General features: G+C 42.7%; 1 protein-coding gene across 1 annotated transcript; it reads left to right on the forward strand.

Annotated features, from left to right (window-relative positions):
* Positions 1 to 9,929: 9,929 nt before the first annotated feature.
* On the forward strand, positions 9,930 to 11,821 carry LOC143142664 (cytochrome c). Its single transcript, XM_076303710.1, has 3 exons — positions 9,930 to 10,026; positions 11,324 to 11,498; positions 11,585 to 11,821. Exons 2-3 carry the CDS (start codon positions 11,330 to 11,332, stop codon positions 11,728 to 11,730), a joined length of 315 nt encoding a protein of 104 aa, XP_076159825.1. The 5' UTR covers positions 9,930 to 10,026; positions 11,324 to 11,329; the 3' UTR covers positions 11,731 to 11,821.
* Positions 11,822 to 19,238: the final 7,417 nt, after the last annotated feature.

Here is a 19,238-nt window from a genome sequence, read left to right on the forward strand (position 1 = left end):
GAATTAGCCTGCCCAATTCCGCCAGGAACTAAATCAATATTGCCTTGTTTCTTTACCACCACTGAGCAGAACATAACACATTAAACACATTTCCTGTAACATTTTTACGTTAAACAACAATTTTAGACCTAAGTTTGCATGCCAACGTAAGCCAACGTAAGCAGAAAATAAATGTTTAAAACATAACAAAATGGTCTTTTGTGTCTTCCCTAAATTACGTGTATATCGGTGTTTGTATACCAGTCCATATGTGTTTGTTCGTTTTGGCTGCCAGTGTGTTTGCAGGTTTGGTATGTGCATGTGTGAGTTCACAACAGAGGGGCAGATTTGTGCCAACAGAGCACCAGATTTCGACCAGACTTCGCACTTCAACCATCACACACAGCAACAGGAACCTCACACAGGCAGCAAAGCCCCTTTAACAGGGGTTGCTGTGGGGTAGTTGCCTGGGCCTCAGTGGAGGCCGAGAACAGCAACGACAGTGTGGAGAGGCCGTGTCAGTTTGCTGAAGTGCAGCTTGTCTGAGAGTCGACAGGCAGGCAAACAGGAGGGCATCTGCAGCAGAGGCATGGGGTCACACCCCTTAAAAAGACAAACTCAGACTGTCCTCCTCCAGAGGCATCACCCCATCTACTGTCACCTCCGCTTTTCCTTCCTCTCGTTCCTTCCTTGCTACTTCTATCCTTTCATCCCCCTCCCACTCCATCTAACATCATAGGGACTGTCCCAGAATCCATGTTTGTGCAAGAGAGCTGTGGACCTGATTTGGTACAGCTATGAAACACAAAACTGCTAAAGAGAAAAGATGGAATTAACCTACTGCTCCACAAAGTGCGGAGAACAGAGTACACCAGACATAAAACAAGACAACCCAGATACATATACTCATTGTGACACTCATTGTGCAGTCCTACAGCACTCCTTACCTATTATCAAAATTATCTCCTGTCTATTTCTTCTTAATCCTTTTTTCCACTGCTGTTTAAGCTTCTTCTTCATGAGCATCACCATCATCACCTTCCTCCTCTTCCTTCCTCATATCTCCAGACACACACAGTGACCGCTCTCATTAGCGCAGGCAGTTGGCTGAGTATTAATGTGAGGTACCCTATGTCCAGTCAGGGTCACCCCTGTGGTCAGTCGGGCACCAGTCTGTTCACGAAAACTGCTGTCGTGTGGGCATGGCCTGAGACTGACTGTATGAATTACTAGTGCATACAGTATACTGCAAGGCACAACACAGATGAATGTGCCTGATAAACTGTGGTCCTTTTGCAGTAAATCTAATCTGCAACAGAGACGTGTGATTTCACAAGGTTCAGGAGTCAGCTTTGAGTGAATGTGTTTCTGTAAATATAATGGATGGAGGTTGGAGCATGCTTCAGTGTTTTATGGTTTTCCAATCACATCTTGTCACATGAAATTGTCAAAGATGCAGATTCAAACTGAGTGCTTTCAAATATAGTATTTTAAAGACACACACACACACACACACACACACACACACACACACACACACACACACACACACATACACACACACACAGCAACAGGAACAGGAACTATGTGTGTGTGTGTGTTTGAGTGTGTGGCAGAATGTCTGCAATAACCAGGTAGAATTGGAAGAAGGCTTTCAACATGCATGTGTCATGCAGGTCCTCATGCATTTTAGAAAAGGCTTTACGCTTTGATATAGCATGCTCTGTCAGAAGAGTGGTATACCGTGTGTGTGTGTGTGTGTATGTGTGTGTGTGTGTGTGTACATTTTTGTTGGCTCACATGGCTACTGTATGTAGCCTACCTGTGAACTGCTAGTGTCTGGGATTTCATTTAAGGGTCAAAACTTACTTCATCTATTGCCATCGAGTCACTTCGATAATTAAATTGTCAAAATGTAATGAAACTCTTTAATACTGAGTACTTTTCATTTCAGTAATTTGTTAGATTTTCACTCTGATTGCATATGTTATATATGAAATATTAACTGCTAAATACAGTAGACCCTGAAAATTACAGACAGTCTCATTGAATTACATGAAAGAGCTGGCAACAGCGTAATATCTGATCATCCTTTATTTATGATGTTTTACCAAGTTTGAAATGAAGGAGCAGTTCCCATTTTCAAACTTTAATGAAGTGTGCCAAGTTTTTAGGACGTATTCCAAGTTTAAAAAGAGATTCTTGATCATTAGATATATATTTGAAGTATTTAAGGGAAAAGGTGCCAAGAGCTATTAGCACAGGAGCTATTAACACATTGAGGAGTCATTACAGTATCAGCCGAAGATGGCTGTTGCCATCTAGTGGTATAGAATTTAAGTGTTTTGTGCTTGATGCAAGGAGCACAATGATTGCTGTGATATGAGACAATCAGCCAAAACCAAAAATCACTCCTGCAAGAAATTAAATCTGATTACCGGTAAATGAAATACATGGTTCAAAGTTCATGCCACTGGTGATTAACAGTGTTTCATGAATGAACATGTCAAAATTCACAATGCCTTTACCTAGCCCAAGAGCATGGCATGCAATTTCTTCTTCCATTCTAATCAGCATAACTTCATTCCTTTAATCATTCATTTAAAAAAGGTTTAACAACTGTGGACATGGTACCATCCATCAATGCAGGATGGCATAACATAACTGTTACATGTTGCGGCTGGAGCCAGACAGTTGTTGTTGTTGCTATGTCTAACTTGCTATCTAATTCCCACAATATGCCTGGCATCATCTCCTTTCCTCATTGATACTTATGTAATGGCCATATTAGTTGTTCTCTTTCTGTTTTTCTGTGCAATGTCGGATTCTTTATGTCTCTTTACCTGTCCTCTGTCACCCTTATGAGACCTTTGCCCACAAATGCTGATTGATGTAAAAATGGTTTCTAATCACACTGTTTACACACATTTGGTAAGTGGAAACCAAGCTTTGTTCACTCACTTTGTCTCTTGTCTTCCATACCTTATATATACCTTACTGTGGGATGCTTCTGTCCAGGCTGACACAGATTCTCATCTAAACTGAGATTGAGAATTAGTCAGGGGATGCTTCATTCACTTCCCATTTCCAACCAGCGATGACATTAAACTTAAATTACATTAAACTTTAACATAATCTTTTTGGAAGCACAGCATCTTTCAAATAAATGAAGGTTTTATATGTAATCGTTTCTTCAATTTCAAAGAAAATACACGTCCATGTCGTTTAACAGTGACACCATCAACACAGCTATTTGTTGTGTTCAACAGCACTGCTAACTGTACTCCGCTGTCTGTTGTCATATAAAGCCTGCCCCAGGCCGGGGAAGCTTTTGTAATTGATTCCTGGGTTTTTGATGATTTATAAATGGGCCCAAAAGGGAAGATAGCCAGACGGATCTGCTGAGCAAATTCAAATGCACTCACATTCACTCAGCTGAAACATATCCAGACCAACGGATAGCTGAATTACTGAAGCTAAGCATGTGTGGGCCTGGTTAGTACTTGGATGGGAGACCTCCTTTGAAAACTAGGTTGTTGCTGGAAGTGGTGTAGCTGGCACTCTTCCCTCTGGCCAAAAAGATTGATCCCAAAGCCCCAGTGCAGTGACGGGGATACTGTTGTGGGAGATGCCGTCCTTCGGATGAGACGTTAAACTGAGGTCCTGACTCACTGTGGTCATTAAAGAACCCATGGCATTTATTGCAACGAGTAGGGGATTCCCCGGTGTCCTGGCTAAATTTCCAACCTGGCTCATTCAGTCTGGCCCCCTAATCATCCCCCACTGTAATTGGCTCATTCACTCCCTCACTCTCCACCTCAAGCTGGTGTGTGGTGAGCATTCTGGCGCATAATGGCTGCCGTGCATCACCCAGGTGGGTGCTACACATTGGTGGTGGTTAGTGAGGTCCCCCTTTCCATGTGAGTGTTGAGAAAAGCGCTATATAAATGTAACGTGTTGTTGTCGTATTTTTACATTCAGCTGAGGCTTTCATCCAAAGTGACTAATGAGGACTGACTTTCAAGCCATGAGGACAAACATTTAAGTGTAAACATGAGACCTTGTATAACAATCCTTACATGCAATGTACAAATGTCTCATTTGCTTGTTCAAATGTTGAAAGGCAGGGGGGGAGATGGCGCTGTGTGTGATGTGGGCCATACCATGACCCACACAGAGCTCACACTGCAGAGTATTGTGCAAAGACACAGCAGTTGCAGAGCTGCAGTGCTGGCTGATTACATAGAAATACAGTTGTTACAGAAGAGATGCTGGGCTTGCTGACACAAGGATTGTCCCAGTTCTGTCGTAATAGATTTCTCTGCACTGCATTTCAACTTTGTATTAAGGTCAAAGGGTAGATTTCCACTCTGTTCCCAACCAGTATTCCAATATGGGCTCTAAGCACATATGGTTTGTGGTGAGTTTCCAGTTACCTGTTATACCGGCAGTCCAGTATTCCACATGCCTTCGTACCTATTTCACATATTAAGTTGCATATTAGAGTGGCCTTTCCCAGCAAATAAGAGCTTGAGGGGCTGAGCATTGTCACAATATGGCAGGGTCTCCCTCAAGGGCCAGTGCAGAGAAAAGGTCTGGGAAAGACTGAATTCCCTGGAGTGGAACAGACCCCAAACGCCCTTGCCTCATTCCCCTGGGTCTTTGGTTGCACGGGGAGGAGTATGGATCAGCACTGCGGCCACGTTTGGGTATTCTTACATGTTGAAGATCCTTTACATCACTGTACAAGCTATACAAAGACATGTTTGTTAACACATTATATAACCACGTTTATTATATAGATTAGAGGGAATGACTGCTGCAGTACTCTATTTGACTACCAGGTGGCACTGGTGTAACAGTGAACAGAAAGTCAGGCACTGCTCAAGAAATCTGCAGTGCTATCTGCAGGGCAAGCGAGAAGACATCCGCCTCACCCGACTTCACAAGGACAGGGATCATATTTCTGTTAAAGACTAATGGGCTTCAAATGTATTCCAATTGTATGATATATTATATGGAGCATTACTGGTCATAAGTCTAATCAGTTTGTGATTGGAAGTAAAACAGAGCAGTTCCTTCAGAGCATAAAATGATAGGGGGATCAGGGAGTATTGGTCAAGGACACGCACAGTTAGAAACACCCAGTTAGAAATGCCACCAACCCTTGTCAACACACACCTCACCAACCAGGTGTTCTGAGAAACAAGAAATTAGACTGTAAATAGACTGTAAACAGCAAATACAGACATAAAATAGGAACACTATGGGAGAGGAGAGAGTAAGGGCCCGTCCCAATACCTCCCCTACCCCTAGATTTTTGCCCTAACCCTCGTTTTTGTGCGTGCACGTGTAGGGCTAGGGTGTCCCATTACTTTAGGGAGCAAGGGGAAGTGCTATTTTCCCCTTAAAATCAACCCTCAAAACATAGCCAGGACCGATGCAGGCTTAAAACGAAGTGGGAGATGAAAGTACCCTGGATACCGTGCGAGCTCAGCGAGCCGGCCAAATTTTTCATATATTTTCGCAAATAAGCATATTAAAATTTCGGAATATGTTGGAATATGTTAGCTGGATGCACATCTGATGGACTGTTGAGTTTTGAACACTAATGTTAGAAAATATCTCACGAAGCTATCTGACGATGTTCATGATATCTGCTGAGTGCTTTGAGAGAGTCTGCCCATCAAATAACGTTATATATCTGATCTGGGTAGTTTCGTCAATATTTAAGGTGGGTGTTCTGGCGTTCACATGAACACGAATATCTTTGTTGATTAACTAGACGTAGATAAACCAGCACAGCCCACACAACAACGACCGCTGGAATGGGCATGTTCCTGAATGAAAATAGTAGCAGGCTACTACCGGTAGACACGTCGGCGCTGCGCGTGACGTAGGTGAGCACGTTCGCTACGCTTATTTGCATTTAGTGGTGTCCCAATTCATAGGGAAAGATCTTCACCTCCACTTCCCTTGTCGAGGGGGCTTTAATGTTGAGGGCAATCAAAACCAAGTGAAAGTTTTAAGGGGGGAGAAATGGGACGGGCCCTAAGAGTGTTAAAGTACAGTGCAGACATATGGAGGTTCAGGCTCAGTGTTTCCATGATATAATATTACCACATGCTGTGTTTACATCATGTGTTAAGTGGGGTGAAGAGATTTGCCCTGTATTTCTACTCTGAGCGCACATGCAGGATCCCCCCCTAAACTCCACCTTACATATAGGGAGGGACAATCCGTAAACACAATCCAGTATACTTACCAGAATGGTCAGTGTCAGAATATAATAATAATTTTGTAAGTAAATTCAACAATCAATTGGTGACCTGTCAAACAACAACATATACTTTTAAGATGACAAATTTGACGATGATTATAATATTATGGGTAATAATTATGACGTTCATACCTATTAGACCTTGTAAAGCTTTTACATACAAAGGGTGAGCCCAAGCCATTGCTGCTAGCTTGTGCAGCTCTCGAGGACTCCGTCATGGTATGTCCACGCATTATGTAATGGCCTTCCTGGTTTCCAGCCAGAGTGTGCACACTGTAAACAGTTTGACGTGTGTGTGAGGTGGAAATTGAGGTGGGCGCTAGCGTATGGGGACGTTACTCAGATGACAGCAGCTGGCTTGGGTCCAAACTTCAGCAATCCAAAGCATGCCAGCCCTCTCACTTGGACTGTGTCTCTAAGACACTTAATAACTTGCTTATGACACATGAAACCTTGAGACACACGTATATGATATATGACCTAAACCAAACTCATTCAGTTGAACTTTCTGAACCTGTCTTTAAATTCTGTTCAATGTTGCTACACTGAGGACCTGATATATCTCTGAAACAACTGTGCAATCAGCCAGAGATTCATATGACAAATAAAATAGGAAATAATAAATAGGCCTACTAGGTCAAGCAACTCAATTAAATCTACATTGTTATTTGTGGGACATGTAAGGATAATCACCAGATTAAATTAATTACTTTTGGAGAGGTTTTACCTGATTATAAGGGCTATATATCAGCCTTTTTAGTAGAGGTTTCACCTGATTTTAAGGGCTATATATCAGCCTTCGTGTTAGGAGAGGTTTCACCTGATTATAAGGGCTATAGATCAGCCTTCATGTCACCTGAGTACACATGGAGCCCAGACTTTGTTACTGATTAACATCAGATGAAGCGTGGAAGACGTCATGTCTCACTACAGAGTGAGTGCTCCTGATGGCTGTTACCCTACGCCTGGAAGGCTAGTCCCGTGTCACTACACAGCTGTTGGAAAGAGGTCAAACCCACACACGCGCACAATCTATGGCGGATTCCAGCTGGAGATACATTGTACTAGACTCTGCATTTCAAAGATTTCACCCGCAGCCCCAGGGCCGGATCAACAGGGCTAAGAGGGGCTTAAGCAAAAGACCTGTAGGCTGGCGGTATAGACTCTGGTTGACAGAGGAAGTAGGCCTACATCTTTGGCGTCAGTGTCCATTATCATAGCCTGTTCTTACAGACTCTATTTTAGTGCACGCCTTCATATGATCAGCCCCTGTGAAATAGCCTCCCGACTATATGTTTGTAGCTATCCAGTTAATTACAAGACCGATGGACTGATTTTTTTTCTCTCATCTAGTTTGTCTATTGTAGTTGGGTTGTTATGAATAGCTGCCATTGAGTGTAAGTAGCTTTGGAGGTATCTGCTTTAGGGATGTAACGGTATGAAAATTTAACCTCACGGTTATAGTGACCAAAATTATCACGGTTTTCGGTATTATCACGGTATTTCTAAAAGTGTGTTCAATATGTTCAGAAAGCACTGATAGGCCTACACAAGCTGAAATAGTTTGAAAAAGTGTCCCGTTCACTTTTTTCTTCATGTTTAGACAACAGAATCAGTAGGGTACCAGTTTTGTTCCATTGTACCAGGCCTACTGTATGTCAAAAGCAGGCTCGGATGAAGCTGGGAAGGATTAAACAAACACTCAAAACGTCAACACTTTTATCGCGGTTTACCATTATACCGGTAATAGTTACATCCCTAATCTGCTTAGTGCTATAGTCTAACCATATTACAGATTTATAGATGAAAATGATGCTTGTTGTTCTTGAACTTGGAAGTTACCTTGAACTTTTTGCTCTCTCTCTCTCTCTCTCTACATATATATAGTATATCCTCAACTCCACCAATAAAGTTGCTCACTGATGAAATTCTGCTATACATTTGTGGCATTGTGTTAAGTGTGATAGTCAGGATGCAATATTTAATAGTTGAAAATTGAAAGATGGTCTGAAAATACTGTGGCTGTTTTGAAGGGGTTCAGGGCCATGTTCTTAATCCAGCCCTACAACCTCACGATTGCAATTCATTCATAGCCTATTAGACTATGTTATAAAAACAAGTAATAATAGTCCACTTAAAGGTAAACTATGCAGTATTGGCAATTCCCTTACTGTTTTCTCGGTTTTTGCTTCTTTTTTGCTGGCTCTGTCATGACGAATGTCTGAGAAACTCCATCGCTACCTTTTTCTAGCCGGTGTCTGGTGTGTATGTGTATTTGAATGCAGTAAAGCAACTCGTTATACTTCCTGACACTGAGGTCGTCGGCCCGCCGGCCCACAGTTGCAAGGGTGGTTTTTCCGCTCACAGGCGCTAGGGGGAAGTGAGACGGCCACCATTCAACCCGAAAAAAGTCATATAACCATTCCAATGACTCTGAAGGTGTTAAATGAAGGTCAATTAAGCTAAAAAAACTTGCATATTAAGCTAAAAAACCTGCATAGTGTGCCTTTAAAACCAGTCTTACAACAAAGATTAGGCTACACCAGCGACGAAAAGTTTACATTTATTAATTTAAAAGACACTTATCCAAAGCGATTTTGAATAACATTTAAGTTACATGGCAAAGGAGACCTCAGGTAACAACAAATACTACTACAATAAATAGTACTTTATTGTGTTCACCATGTTTTTTCTCTCACAAGAGGTTGACAGCAGCTTTGCAAACATTAAAGCAGCATTACAGAGTTTTGGTCTAACAAGCTGCTATCTATTTAAAAGGCATGCAAAACCTTGCATACAACACCACGAGTTTTACTGCCACTGCTCGATGCTTGCAAACACACGAACTGGTGTCTTTTGATGATATTATAGGCAGAAATGTTATCCTGTGAAGTTTTCTTGTATGTTGTTCCTATCCGGAACACAGAACCACACGGGTCTACTACAGCATCCTGGATGGCTGGTGGTGCTAATAACATGTAGGCCTCTAGGCCTATTTATCTGTCCTTCACATATACAATCAAAATTAATTTGAAGATGATACCAAAACTAGCATAGCTGCCTGAAAAACAGAAACCTTAAAAAGGTTCAAATTGTTGCGTAGTGTTGCTTTAAAAGCACAAACTCACTGAATACCTTTCTGCTCCCTCTGTGGCGGACAGCTATGGACTGTCCTTAAAAGACCTTCATTGCGTCATTTGCGTCACGACCAAGGGTATCCGTTACATTAGTAGTCCCTACTGAACAAATACCTACGGTTGCACGGTCAACAAACAGCGTTTTACATAATAAAATGACATCTGAGGGATATCTCAAACTAGCAATAAAAATAGCGAATTTAGTTTGGACTGCCTATAGCCGCATAGCCTCGTTAGCCTACTAGCCTCAGTGCCGTTTTCTCCTTCCTCTCTAACGCTAACGTTACCCAATGGAGATAATGTTCAGTGGTTTAAATAACGCGACATATAAATGTTCGACCTTATCTAAACCGATTAAGAACAGTATTTAACACAGTCCACTACCATTGACTCTCCATCATTCTTTCCCTACAAGGATGTGAGTCTGAGCGCGAAAAGTAGACGTATGTCAAGTGCTTTCACAATTCGTTGAAAACCAGCACGTGATGGAGAAGCGCCTGACTGTGATGTCATTTGCCGGTGCCTCTAAATTAAGTGACCTTCCTCTGCGACCGAACAGAAGCGCTCCAAGGACCTCAGCTCTCGAATCCATCCTGTAGTTTTCTCGAAGTCGTCCTTTATAACCCCGAGGTAAGCACTAATTTTCGTGAAAGAGTTATGTTTTGTCGTTATGAAATGTACAGTTTAATTGTGTTAAATGTTTATTCTATTCTTCATAATGTGGAGATGTAACTGCATTGTCTACGACAGATGAAATAACTGACAGTGCTGTAACGTTAACGTGGGCAACGGCTTTAAAGAATAGCAGATTGCGTAAAACAAGCCGGTAGCCGGTATCTTATTCTGCAGGATAATCAGCTGTAGCCTATCAGTTATTTATAAACAGTTAATGGTGAACAGTATTCACGAGGTTATTTAATATAGACACCTGAGTTATATTGTAAGAAAAATCGTTTGAGCAGTGTGTTACCAGCTAACGTAACTGTGTCAAGGAGGATTCTGGAGCATTCAAAATCATAACAGAACCACCGGCTAATGTTACCGTTAGTTAACGTTAACGTTAACCAGCTGCATCAAGGAGGCTTTGGGGACCATCAGCTGTCCCATCCAATGTAACGTTAAATTTGGCAGATGAAGCGCAGATGATGCGAATGGTTACATTATTCTGGCTTGGTGGGGGAAAAAAACCCGTTTGCTTGATTGCCCGCATAGCCTATACGATTAGGCTATAGGCCTACTGTAGGCTATGTTATTTTGACATTCTCTTGGCTTTGGACACTGTCATAGAGGATAGTAACGTTAACGTAACGTAGCAATCCTTGTATGCTAACATTACAGATGTTTAAAGTTGCCTAACACACGGACCTATCATTACAGTGTGATGGGTAACATTATCCTAACAAATCTCTTGGTAACATCCTATAAGAACATCCTATCAAGAAGTCGAGCGTTTGTGTAGCCTACTAACACTCAACCGGCTTTTACGTTAATGCACCTCTTTAGTAGCCTAAGCATAATATTAACTATATTCTATGAATCAGTGACCTAACATTAGGGGTGTAGGTCTACTCTGGAAATGAAAATTGTAACGCAGACCTTCTGCAGTTAAATGACCCGGTTGAGGGCTTTAGAAGGTGGGTTTAAGGTTAGCAGGAATATGCTGCTACAGGGACCTAGTAGTTTCATTCTTAGTTTGCCAGTTAGGCCGTTATAGCTATGGTGACATGAAATGCTCCAAGTGTATTGATTAATTAATACAAAAGAACAAGGTATACAAAGGTGACATTGTGCCTAATGAGGATGAGGAACTGCTGTTCAACTCCACTATGACCTTCAGCAACAGCATCACTGTCAACGTCAGCTATTTTAGGCTGGAGACACATTTCTTGTGGTTACATGTCATTACATTACATGTCGTTATCTACAGGTTACCATGGGTGATGTGGAGAAAGGCAAGAAGGTATTCGTTCAGAAGTGCGCTCAGTGCCACACTGTCGAAAACGGTGGCAAGCACAAAGTAGGACCTAACTTGTGGGGCCTATTTGGCCGTAAGACGGGACAGGCAGAAGGTTACTCCTATACAGATGCCAACAAGGGCAAAGGTAATGTAAAGAATGTAGCCTACAGGATGGATATATGTTCATTGTCTGTGCTGCGACCTCACTGATCCATCTTTACTCTCTCATAGGCATTGTTTGGGGAGATGCCACTCTGATGGAGTACTTGGAGAACCCCAAGAAATACATTCCAGGGACCAAGATGATCTTTGCTGGAATCAAGAAGAAGGGGGAGCGTGCAGACCTAGTTGCTTATTTGAAATCTTCAACATCATAAAGCTGTATTTGAATTTGAAAACTGTTTTATTTAATGTGCTTCAAATATTTTTTTTTAATGTTAACTCACAACAACCTCAGCCAGATGAAAATATAAAAATGGCAGACATTCTGGATGTTATTCATGGTGCAATTCTTACTCATCATTCAATGCAAGAGAAAGTCTCCTCACTGTCTGTTAGTGTCGACTTTAATACCAATGTCAGCACTGCTCAAGGAAGTATGACGTTACATATCTATGGATTCCCTCCCTCAAGACGGAATGACAGCATGTATCCCCTGGTTTCACAGGAGTCTATGAAAGATAAATTATTTAATATACTAAAGACGTGGAGTGTTTTGGTCCAGACATTGAATTGGGTGGCAAAAGAGGGAATGTGCTGGAAGCTGCAATATTGATGTGTAACCTGAAAGAATCGAACTGTCAATAAAATGGGCGTATTTTGTGTGCATTAGTGATGTCCGTTCTTTCTATCTATCCGTGCTTTTGACATATGGGCAGCTCAGCTGTATATCAGTCACTTTTTTGAGTGCAAGATAAGGACATTTTGAGGATCGTAAACTACATCGAAAGTCACCAATACACTTGCTGCTAACGACTTACTTGTACGCATCTTGGCTGCCATGTGTATTCTGCGTTCGTTTGGTGCGTCGGTCGCGCACGTCGACGCGAGGTAGTGTCGCGTCCGTAAGATGCAAAGACAGGCAGTAGCCTATCGTGTTGGCCGCGTTTCATGCAGCAAGCATATTGACAGGACGGTACAGGTCGCATACACGCTTGGTCTAACAGCAAGTATAACTGAAGACATCCTAATTTTGATCTTTGATATAAGTTTGATTGCAGCTACCAGATATCTTCTACATACTGGAGTGGTGTAGGCTAATCTATCAATAACGTATCAAATGCATCACGCCGCCAGTCAGTCTTGTCCAAATTTAACTTGCTCCCACCAGCTCAGATGTTCTCTTATATGGCGAAATCTCACGTGAGTTTGGCAGGCGGAGAATAAAGGTATTTCTTAACGGAGAACTCGACAATACCTATGCATGCGTATCTGTAACAAACTGTAATGGCTACGGTACTGGTCTAAGGAGAAGGTCATAGAAAGGTGATCTCTGGATTATAGCCAATGGGGAAACACTGCTATGAGAACATGTCCAGGCTACTTCATAACGTTAGTCAATCGCACACGGTTGCCGTAGGGGTAACTTCCCGGTCACAGCTGATAGGCCTATTAGCCTAAATGTGGGAACGTAAAAGTGAAATTTGATTTCCAACTGATTTAACTCGCTGAGTTTGTCCGGCCATATAAGGTCAGAATTTCAGTTTCTTATCAGCGGCACCTGTTACAAGAACATGTCAGGTTAATCCGATTGCAGATCTCACAAGGACAAAGTTCACTGAATGTTCTTGTAGTTGACCCACTCCCGAATGCAAAGTCAAGTCAACGTTGCTCAATTGCCATGCAGGACCTCGTCTTACGGATAAAAGGGAATAAACATTAGGCTATTATTTGGTAGGATGTTTAGACTACCGTCATAAAATATAGCAGGACGTGTCAGTTGCAGTATAGACCTAAAATGAAGGCTCGATCATATGTTGCCTACGTGTAGGCTAAATGATTTTCTGATTTCGGTTCCTTTTACCGTCGTTATGAAAGAAAGGGCATACCATTACTGCCCTCTAGTGGACAAAAGTTGTTGCACACCTTTTGTAACATCACAACCATAGACTTTCTAATGAGGAGACACAGCACTCAAAAAATCCTCTATAGAAATGCATGGGGCTAGTTTGTAACGCCAATATGGCCGTCCTCGGCAAAACATTGAGCCAATCATGTGGTGTGATGTGAATACATTGAGCCAATCATATGGTGTGTTGTGAAGACATCGTGCCTATCATGTGTTGTGAACTCGCCGCTGGAGCAAGATTGGTGTCGTGAAGCCTTGCTCACGCGCATTTCTGCCGAAGAGGATGCCCGATGAGTGCCCAAAAAGCGTTGCAATATGGCCGCCGAGTGGAGGGACTTGCCTAAAAGGACTTTGATCACAACAGTTATGTAGACCTAAGATGAGGGATGGGCTAGTGCAAAATATCTTATGCTTAACACTACAAAACGTAGGCCTAGGCTACTCAAATTTAGGCCTACCTTAAATTACCCCTGAAAACTTACCAAAACCACTTAATTTCAATTAAGTGGTCCTTAATTTGTTAAACAGGCCCTTGATTGTAGGCTACCTTATGGCCACCTTACACCAAACAACTTTGACAAGATTTGGGAAAGATTCTTGAAAGATTGTGTCTTTTAACTAATGCCCCCCATTCAAGCTTTACTCAAAAAACTCCAATCTTTCAAGAATCTTTCCCAAATCTTGTCAAAGTTGTTTGGTGTAAAGAGGCCATTAAAGGGACACCAGGCAACGTTTTCGTGTTAATTGATCATCTTCGTAAGTCGGTATATGGTTAAATGACTCATTACGGGGCGAATGAAGGCTCTCTCGCCCGCCCCTACTGCCTGTAGGAAGAATATTCCACTTGCAAGTTCGGTGTATCCTACCCGCCGAACTTCAGTCTCACAAAGTCTCAGACATCGCGAGAAGCAGGATCAGTTTACATCCTGCATCCACAGAGGCAGGCTAACGAAACGCTAGCGATTGTTGCAAAGTGTATAATGGCAGAGCTTGCGAATAAACAGTGAAAACCCTTGATGGAAGATGCAAAGAAAAGGAAAAGAGCTTTAGACCGAGCGAGGGCTCGCACACGTGTCGACACGTAGGGGGAGCTTGGTAGAGAAAAAGCATCAGGCTTCCCTGATATCCCTTTAAAAGCCATTTTAAGGTGTGGCCCCTTAATCTACATTTACATGTAAGGTGCAGTCAGGGGTTCCCTTTATTTACTGTTATTAAGGGGGTAATTGAGGACAATTTAAGTATGTCTTAATTTTATTTTAAGGTGTTAATTCAGTGATTCCTTGATTAAGGGGGGAAATTAAGTGGAAATTGACAAAGTAATGGGTAAATTCATAGGCTTTTCTCCTTAATCAACCTTATTATATGCACATTTCTACTTAAACACTACTTAATTATAGAAGGGTTTTATGGTCAAAAGTAAGGCATTTAAAAGGGGTGAAATTAAGGGGTTTTGTTTATCTGATGACAATTGTTTGATGACACATTTGCAGTTGGATTTGCCTTGTCTGTGTTTATTTAATCAGAAACATGTAGGCTACAGGTGACAAAATGTTTATACAAGGAAGGATACAAGGAAGTTTATTGTTGTCACATGCATATAGTTACTGGAAGTAAGAAATGCAGTGAAATTATGTCTGGTGTCAGCCTATTTGTGCATTTATGGGGGGTGCAGTAGAAGAGGGGTTTAGTAGATAAAGTGGCAAGGGCTGCATAAGAAAGGTGGGGGAGGATTGGGATTGGGGGGGGGGGGGGGGGGGCACCAACAAGGAGCACCCAAGAGCAACAGGGGCAAGGAAAAACTCCCTTACCAAGGCAGATGGGCAGATCCACAGCTCAAGGGGCTAACCCAACTGCCAGGGGTCTTGGTGTGTGTGTTGGGGGGATGACAGGGGAGATGGGATAGTGTGCTGTGTATGTGGGGAGAGGGCAGTGTGCAATATGTGTGTTGGAGAAGCTTCCTCATGAGACAATGTGCTGTGTATTGGGGGGGGGGGCAGTGTGCTGTAAGTATGTTGGGGATGTGTGTTGGAGAAGCTTCCTAATGAAATAATGTGCTGCGTATGTAGGGGAGGGGGGGGGGGCAGTGTACTGCAAGTACGGTGAAGGGACTTACTATTGCAAGCAGAGTACTGTATGTATGATGTATGTGAGTGATGACAGTGAAGATGTGTGTGTGGGCGGGAGGGGAGTGGAGCAGTGACTGTGTGTGTGTGTGTGTAGTGTGTGTGTGTGTAGGTGGGGGCAGTGTGCTGTAAGTATGTAGAGAATGTGTGTTGGAGAAGATCCTGAAGACAATGTGCTGTGTATGTAGGGGGGGGGGGGGGGGCAGTGTGCAGCAAGTATGTAGAGGAGGCTTACTGTAGCAAACAGTGTGCTGTATGTATGTGAGGTGATGACAGTGATGATGTAAGCGTGTGTGTTTTTTGTGTGTGTGTTGGGGATGGGTGGGGGGTGGGTGGGGGCAGAAAGGCTAGGCAATCAAGGACATGGGTAGATGGAGGAGAAATCAAAATAATAAATAAAAAGTTCTATGGAGATGTGCAAAAGTTGGAGAAGGTCAGATATGTGTGTGTGTGTGTGTGTGTGTGTGTGTGTGTGTGTGTGTGTTTTGACGTGTGATGAAATAAGAAAATAAATAAAAGGTCTGTAGCATAGCGAGAGGGATGTAAAAGTGCTAAAAGTCTTGTAGGTGTGTGTGTGTGGGGGGGGGGGGTCATGAGTGCTGAGGAGTGAATGAGTGCAAAGTCAGTATAGTGTGAGATCAGAGTTGGGAAATGTTTGAGAGTGCTGAGGAGTGAATGTGTGCAAAGTCAATATAGTGTGAGTTCAGAGTTCGGATGGCCTGGGGTTAAAAACTTCTCCCGAGTCTCTCAGTTCTGGCTTTGTGACTACATAGGCATCTTCTTGATTTCAGCGGTAGGAATAATCCATTGTTAGGATGAGAAGAGTCCTTGAGAATCTTTTGGGCTCTTAGGAGTACTCTTCTGGAATAGATATCTTGTAGAGCAGGGAGTTGAGTTCTTATAGTACGTTCAGCTGAGCGCACTACTCTCTGCAGAGTACTACAATCTCTAACTGTGGAGTTCCCATACCAGGTGATGATGCTACCAGTTAGAACACTCTCAACCGCTGAAGTGTAGAAGGCCTTCATGATGGATGTAGAAACTTTGAATATCCTTAGCTGACGAAGGAAGTAGAGTCGTTGTCTGGACTTCTTCAGAACATATTGAGTGTTAACAGTCCATGTTAAGTGACCCTCCGAGAATAAATAAAGGTTGAATGAATGAATGAATAAAAAGTCTTCAGTAATGTGGACACCAAGGTATTTAAAACTTGTGACTCTCTCTACAGGTTGCCTGCTGATCATTAGTGGGGTGTAACTGTAGTTCTGCTGCTGCCTTCTGTAATCCATTACCATTTCCTTGGTTTTATTGATATTCAGTGTCAAACTGTTAGATTGACACCACTGTGCCACCTCATCAACCTGATCCAAGTAGAGCTGTTCATTGTTGTTACTAATCAGGCCCAAGATCACTGTGTCATCTGCAAACTTGATGATGGAGGTACAGTATGACTACTGTTGGCTTTGCAGTCATGTGTGTAGATGTTGTACAGCAGTGGACTCAAAACACAGCCTTGGGGAGCACCAGTGCTGATGGTTAATGAGTCAGATGTCAGACCCCCCACTCTAACCACTGTGAACGGTTGGTGAGGAAGTCAAATATCCAGTGACACAGGGTGGAGTTCAGTCCTAAGGCCTTCATCTTTGTGACCAAGGTGAGAGGTACTATCGTGTTGAATGCTGAACTAAAGTCGATAAACAGCATCCTCACATAATTCCCATTCCCCTCCTCCAGGTGAGTTAAGGTGGTGTGCATGAGGTTTGAGATGGCATCCTTTGTAGACCTGTTGGCTCTGTAAGCAAATTGGAGGGGGTCGAAGGAGGCAGGGAGAGATGAGCAGATAATGTTTTTCACAAGGTTCTCAAAACACTTCATCACTGTAGACGTCAGGGCTACTGGGCGGTAGTCATTCAGACATTATGGACTTTTGTTTTTCGGTACTGGAACAATAACAGACTGCTTGAGGCAAGTAGGAACTGTCTCTTGAGCCAATGATGTGTTAAAGATATAAGTGAACACAGGAGCTAACTGTGCAGCGCAGGATTTCAAAACCCTGTTAGAAATTCCATCCGGTCCAGCAGCTTTTCTACAATTAACCCTCCTAAAGGCATTGCTCACATCGACCTCAGAGACACAGAAAGGTGCATCCTCATTTGCTTCACATGCTGCAGCTAGTGCAAGATAGTCTGTGTTTTTCATGTCAAAGCGAGCATAAAAAGCATTAAGTTCATCACCAGGGAGGGCTTTACTCACATTCATCATAGGAGGGGACTTTCTTTCAAAGCCAGTGATGGTTCAGAGTCCTTTCCACACTCGTGCTGGATCACCCTCCAAGAAATCAGCTTCAACTCTGTCTCTATAGCGCCGCTTAGCATCTTTAATAGCTCTACGTAAAATATAAGATGCTGCTTTGTAATCCGTCATATCCCCTGAAATAAGCCCAGCATTATAAGTCATGGTGCGTGTCTTTAATGCCGTTCTCACTTCTCTATCCACCCATGGCTTCTGGTTAGGGAAGCTTCGGATCTTTACAGCTGGGATGATGGAATCAGTTAGCATATTGATGTAACTCAATGATACTTCCGTAAACTCATTGATGTCAGCTGCAGTTCGTCTTGAACATCTCCCAGTCAACGTTGCTAAGGGCGTCCTGTAGCCTGGCTTCCGATTGGTCAGTCCAGCGCTTGACCTCCTTCGTCACTGGGGGATGCGACTTCTCTGTTGTACAAGAGAATGTCTAATAAGGGCTCTGGTTGTACATAGGCAGTAGGAAAACAGCGGCATGATCTGATTTTCCGAAAGCTGGTAGAGACTTCGCTTTGTAACTGTTCTTGAACTGTGTGTAGCAGTGATCCAGTGTGTTGTTACCACGTGTAGGGAAGTGAATTTGTTGAATAAATTCAGGCATGGACCGGTTCAGATGTACTTGATTGAAATCACCGGCCACAATAAGCGCAGCTTCAGGGTGCGTGTGTTGTTGTCTATTTAACACTTCTTGCAATTCTGAAACCGCAGCATCTGTGTTGGCTTGTGGAGGAATGTAGACAGCGTTGAATATTACCGAAGTAAACTCACGGGGCAGGTAGAAGGGTCGACAGACGATCGCTAGATGTTCTAGATGAGGCGAGCAGGACTTTGAGAGAAAGGTGACATTTCTAGCATCACACCACTTGCTGTTCGTCATGATGCAAACACCGCCACCACCATATGCTTTGTTATGTCATTTGTATTCTACCAACAAGATTATAGGTCAGTCTGCTCCTTTTAACAGAAACAGTTGGTGAAAATAATCCTTCAAAAGGTACTTTTTACAGTAGGCTACTGTTACAGCGGCCTATACTGTTTACTGTTTGTACTGTTCCAGTCCAAAAATATTGTGGACATTAGAAATATAGCATATTTTATATATATAAATGCAAATGTTATGGCTGGGCTATTTAATGAACCTTTCTGGTTTGTCTATCTTAATATTCTGAAAAACAATCAAATTGTCCAATTTTCCTGAAGCTCCTCCAAACGGTGGCTCTGGTGGTGAGTGAAGATAGGCTATCAGTCGCAGGTGTGCAATACTAGGCTACGTATAGAAGGACAACCATCAGTGCAGCACTCCACCAATCAGGCCTTTATGGTAGAGTGGCCAGACGCTATAGTCTGATTAAATGAAGATTTAACTATTTGAACACTCCCAATGGCG

The sequence above is a fragment of the Alosa pseudoharengus genome, unplaced genomic scaffold (assembly GCF_046254945.1).
Source record: "Alosa pseudoharengus isolate Yale_2024_CS ecotype anadromous, Long Island Sound unplaced genomic scaffold, YU_APseudo_1.1 YU_APseudo_1.1_scf_24, whole genome shotgun sequence".
Taxonomy (NCBI): domain Eukaryota; kingdom Metazoa; phylum Chordata; class Actinopteri; order Clupeiformes; family Clupeidae; genus Alosa; species Alosa pseudoharengus.

Bases quoted from the DNA above. Each gene is read 5' to 3' on its own strand.
- LOC143142664 (XM_076303710.1), top strand. From the start codon at position 11,330: ATGGGTGATGTGGAGAAAGGCAAGAAGGTATTCGTTCAGAAGTGCGCT. The intron at 11,499-11,584 runs GTAATGTAAAGA...ACTCTCTCATAG, and splicing joins AGATGCCAACAAGGGCAAAG to GCATTGTTTGGGGAGATGCC.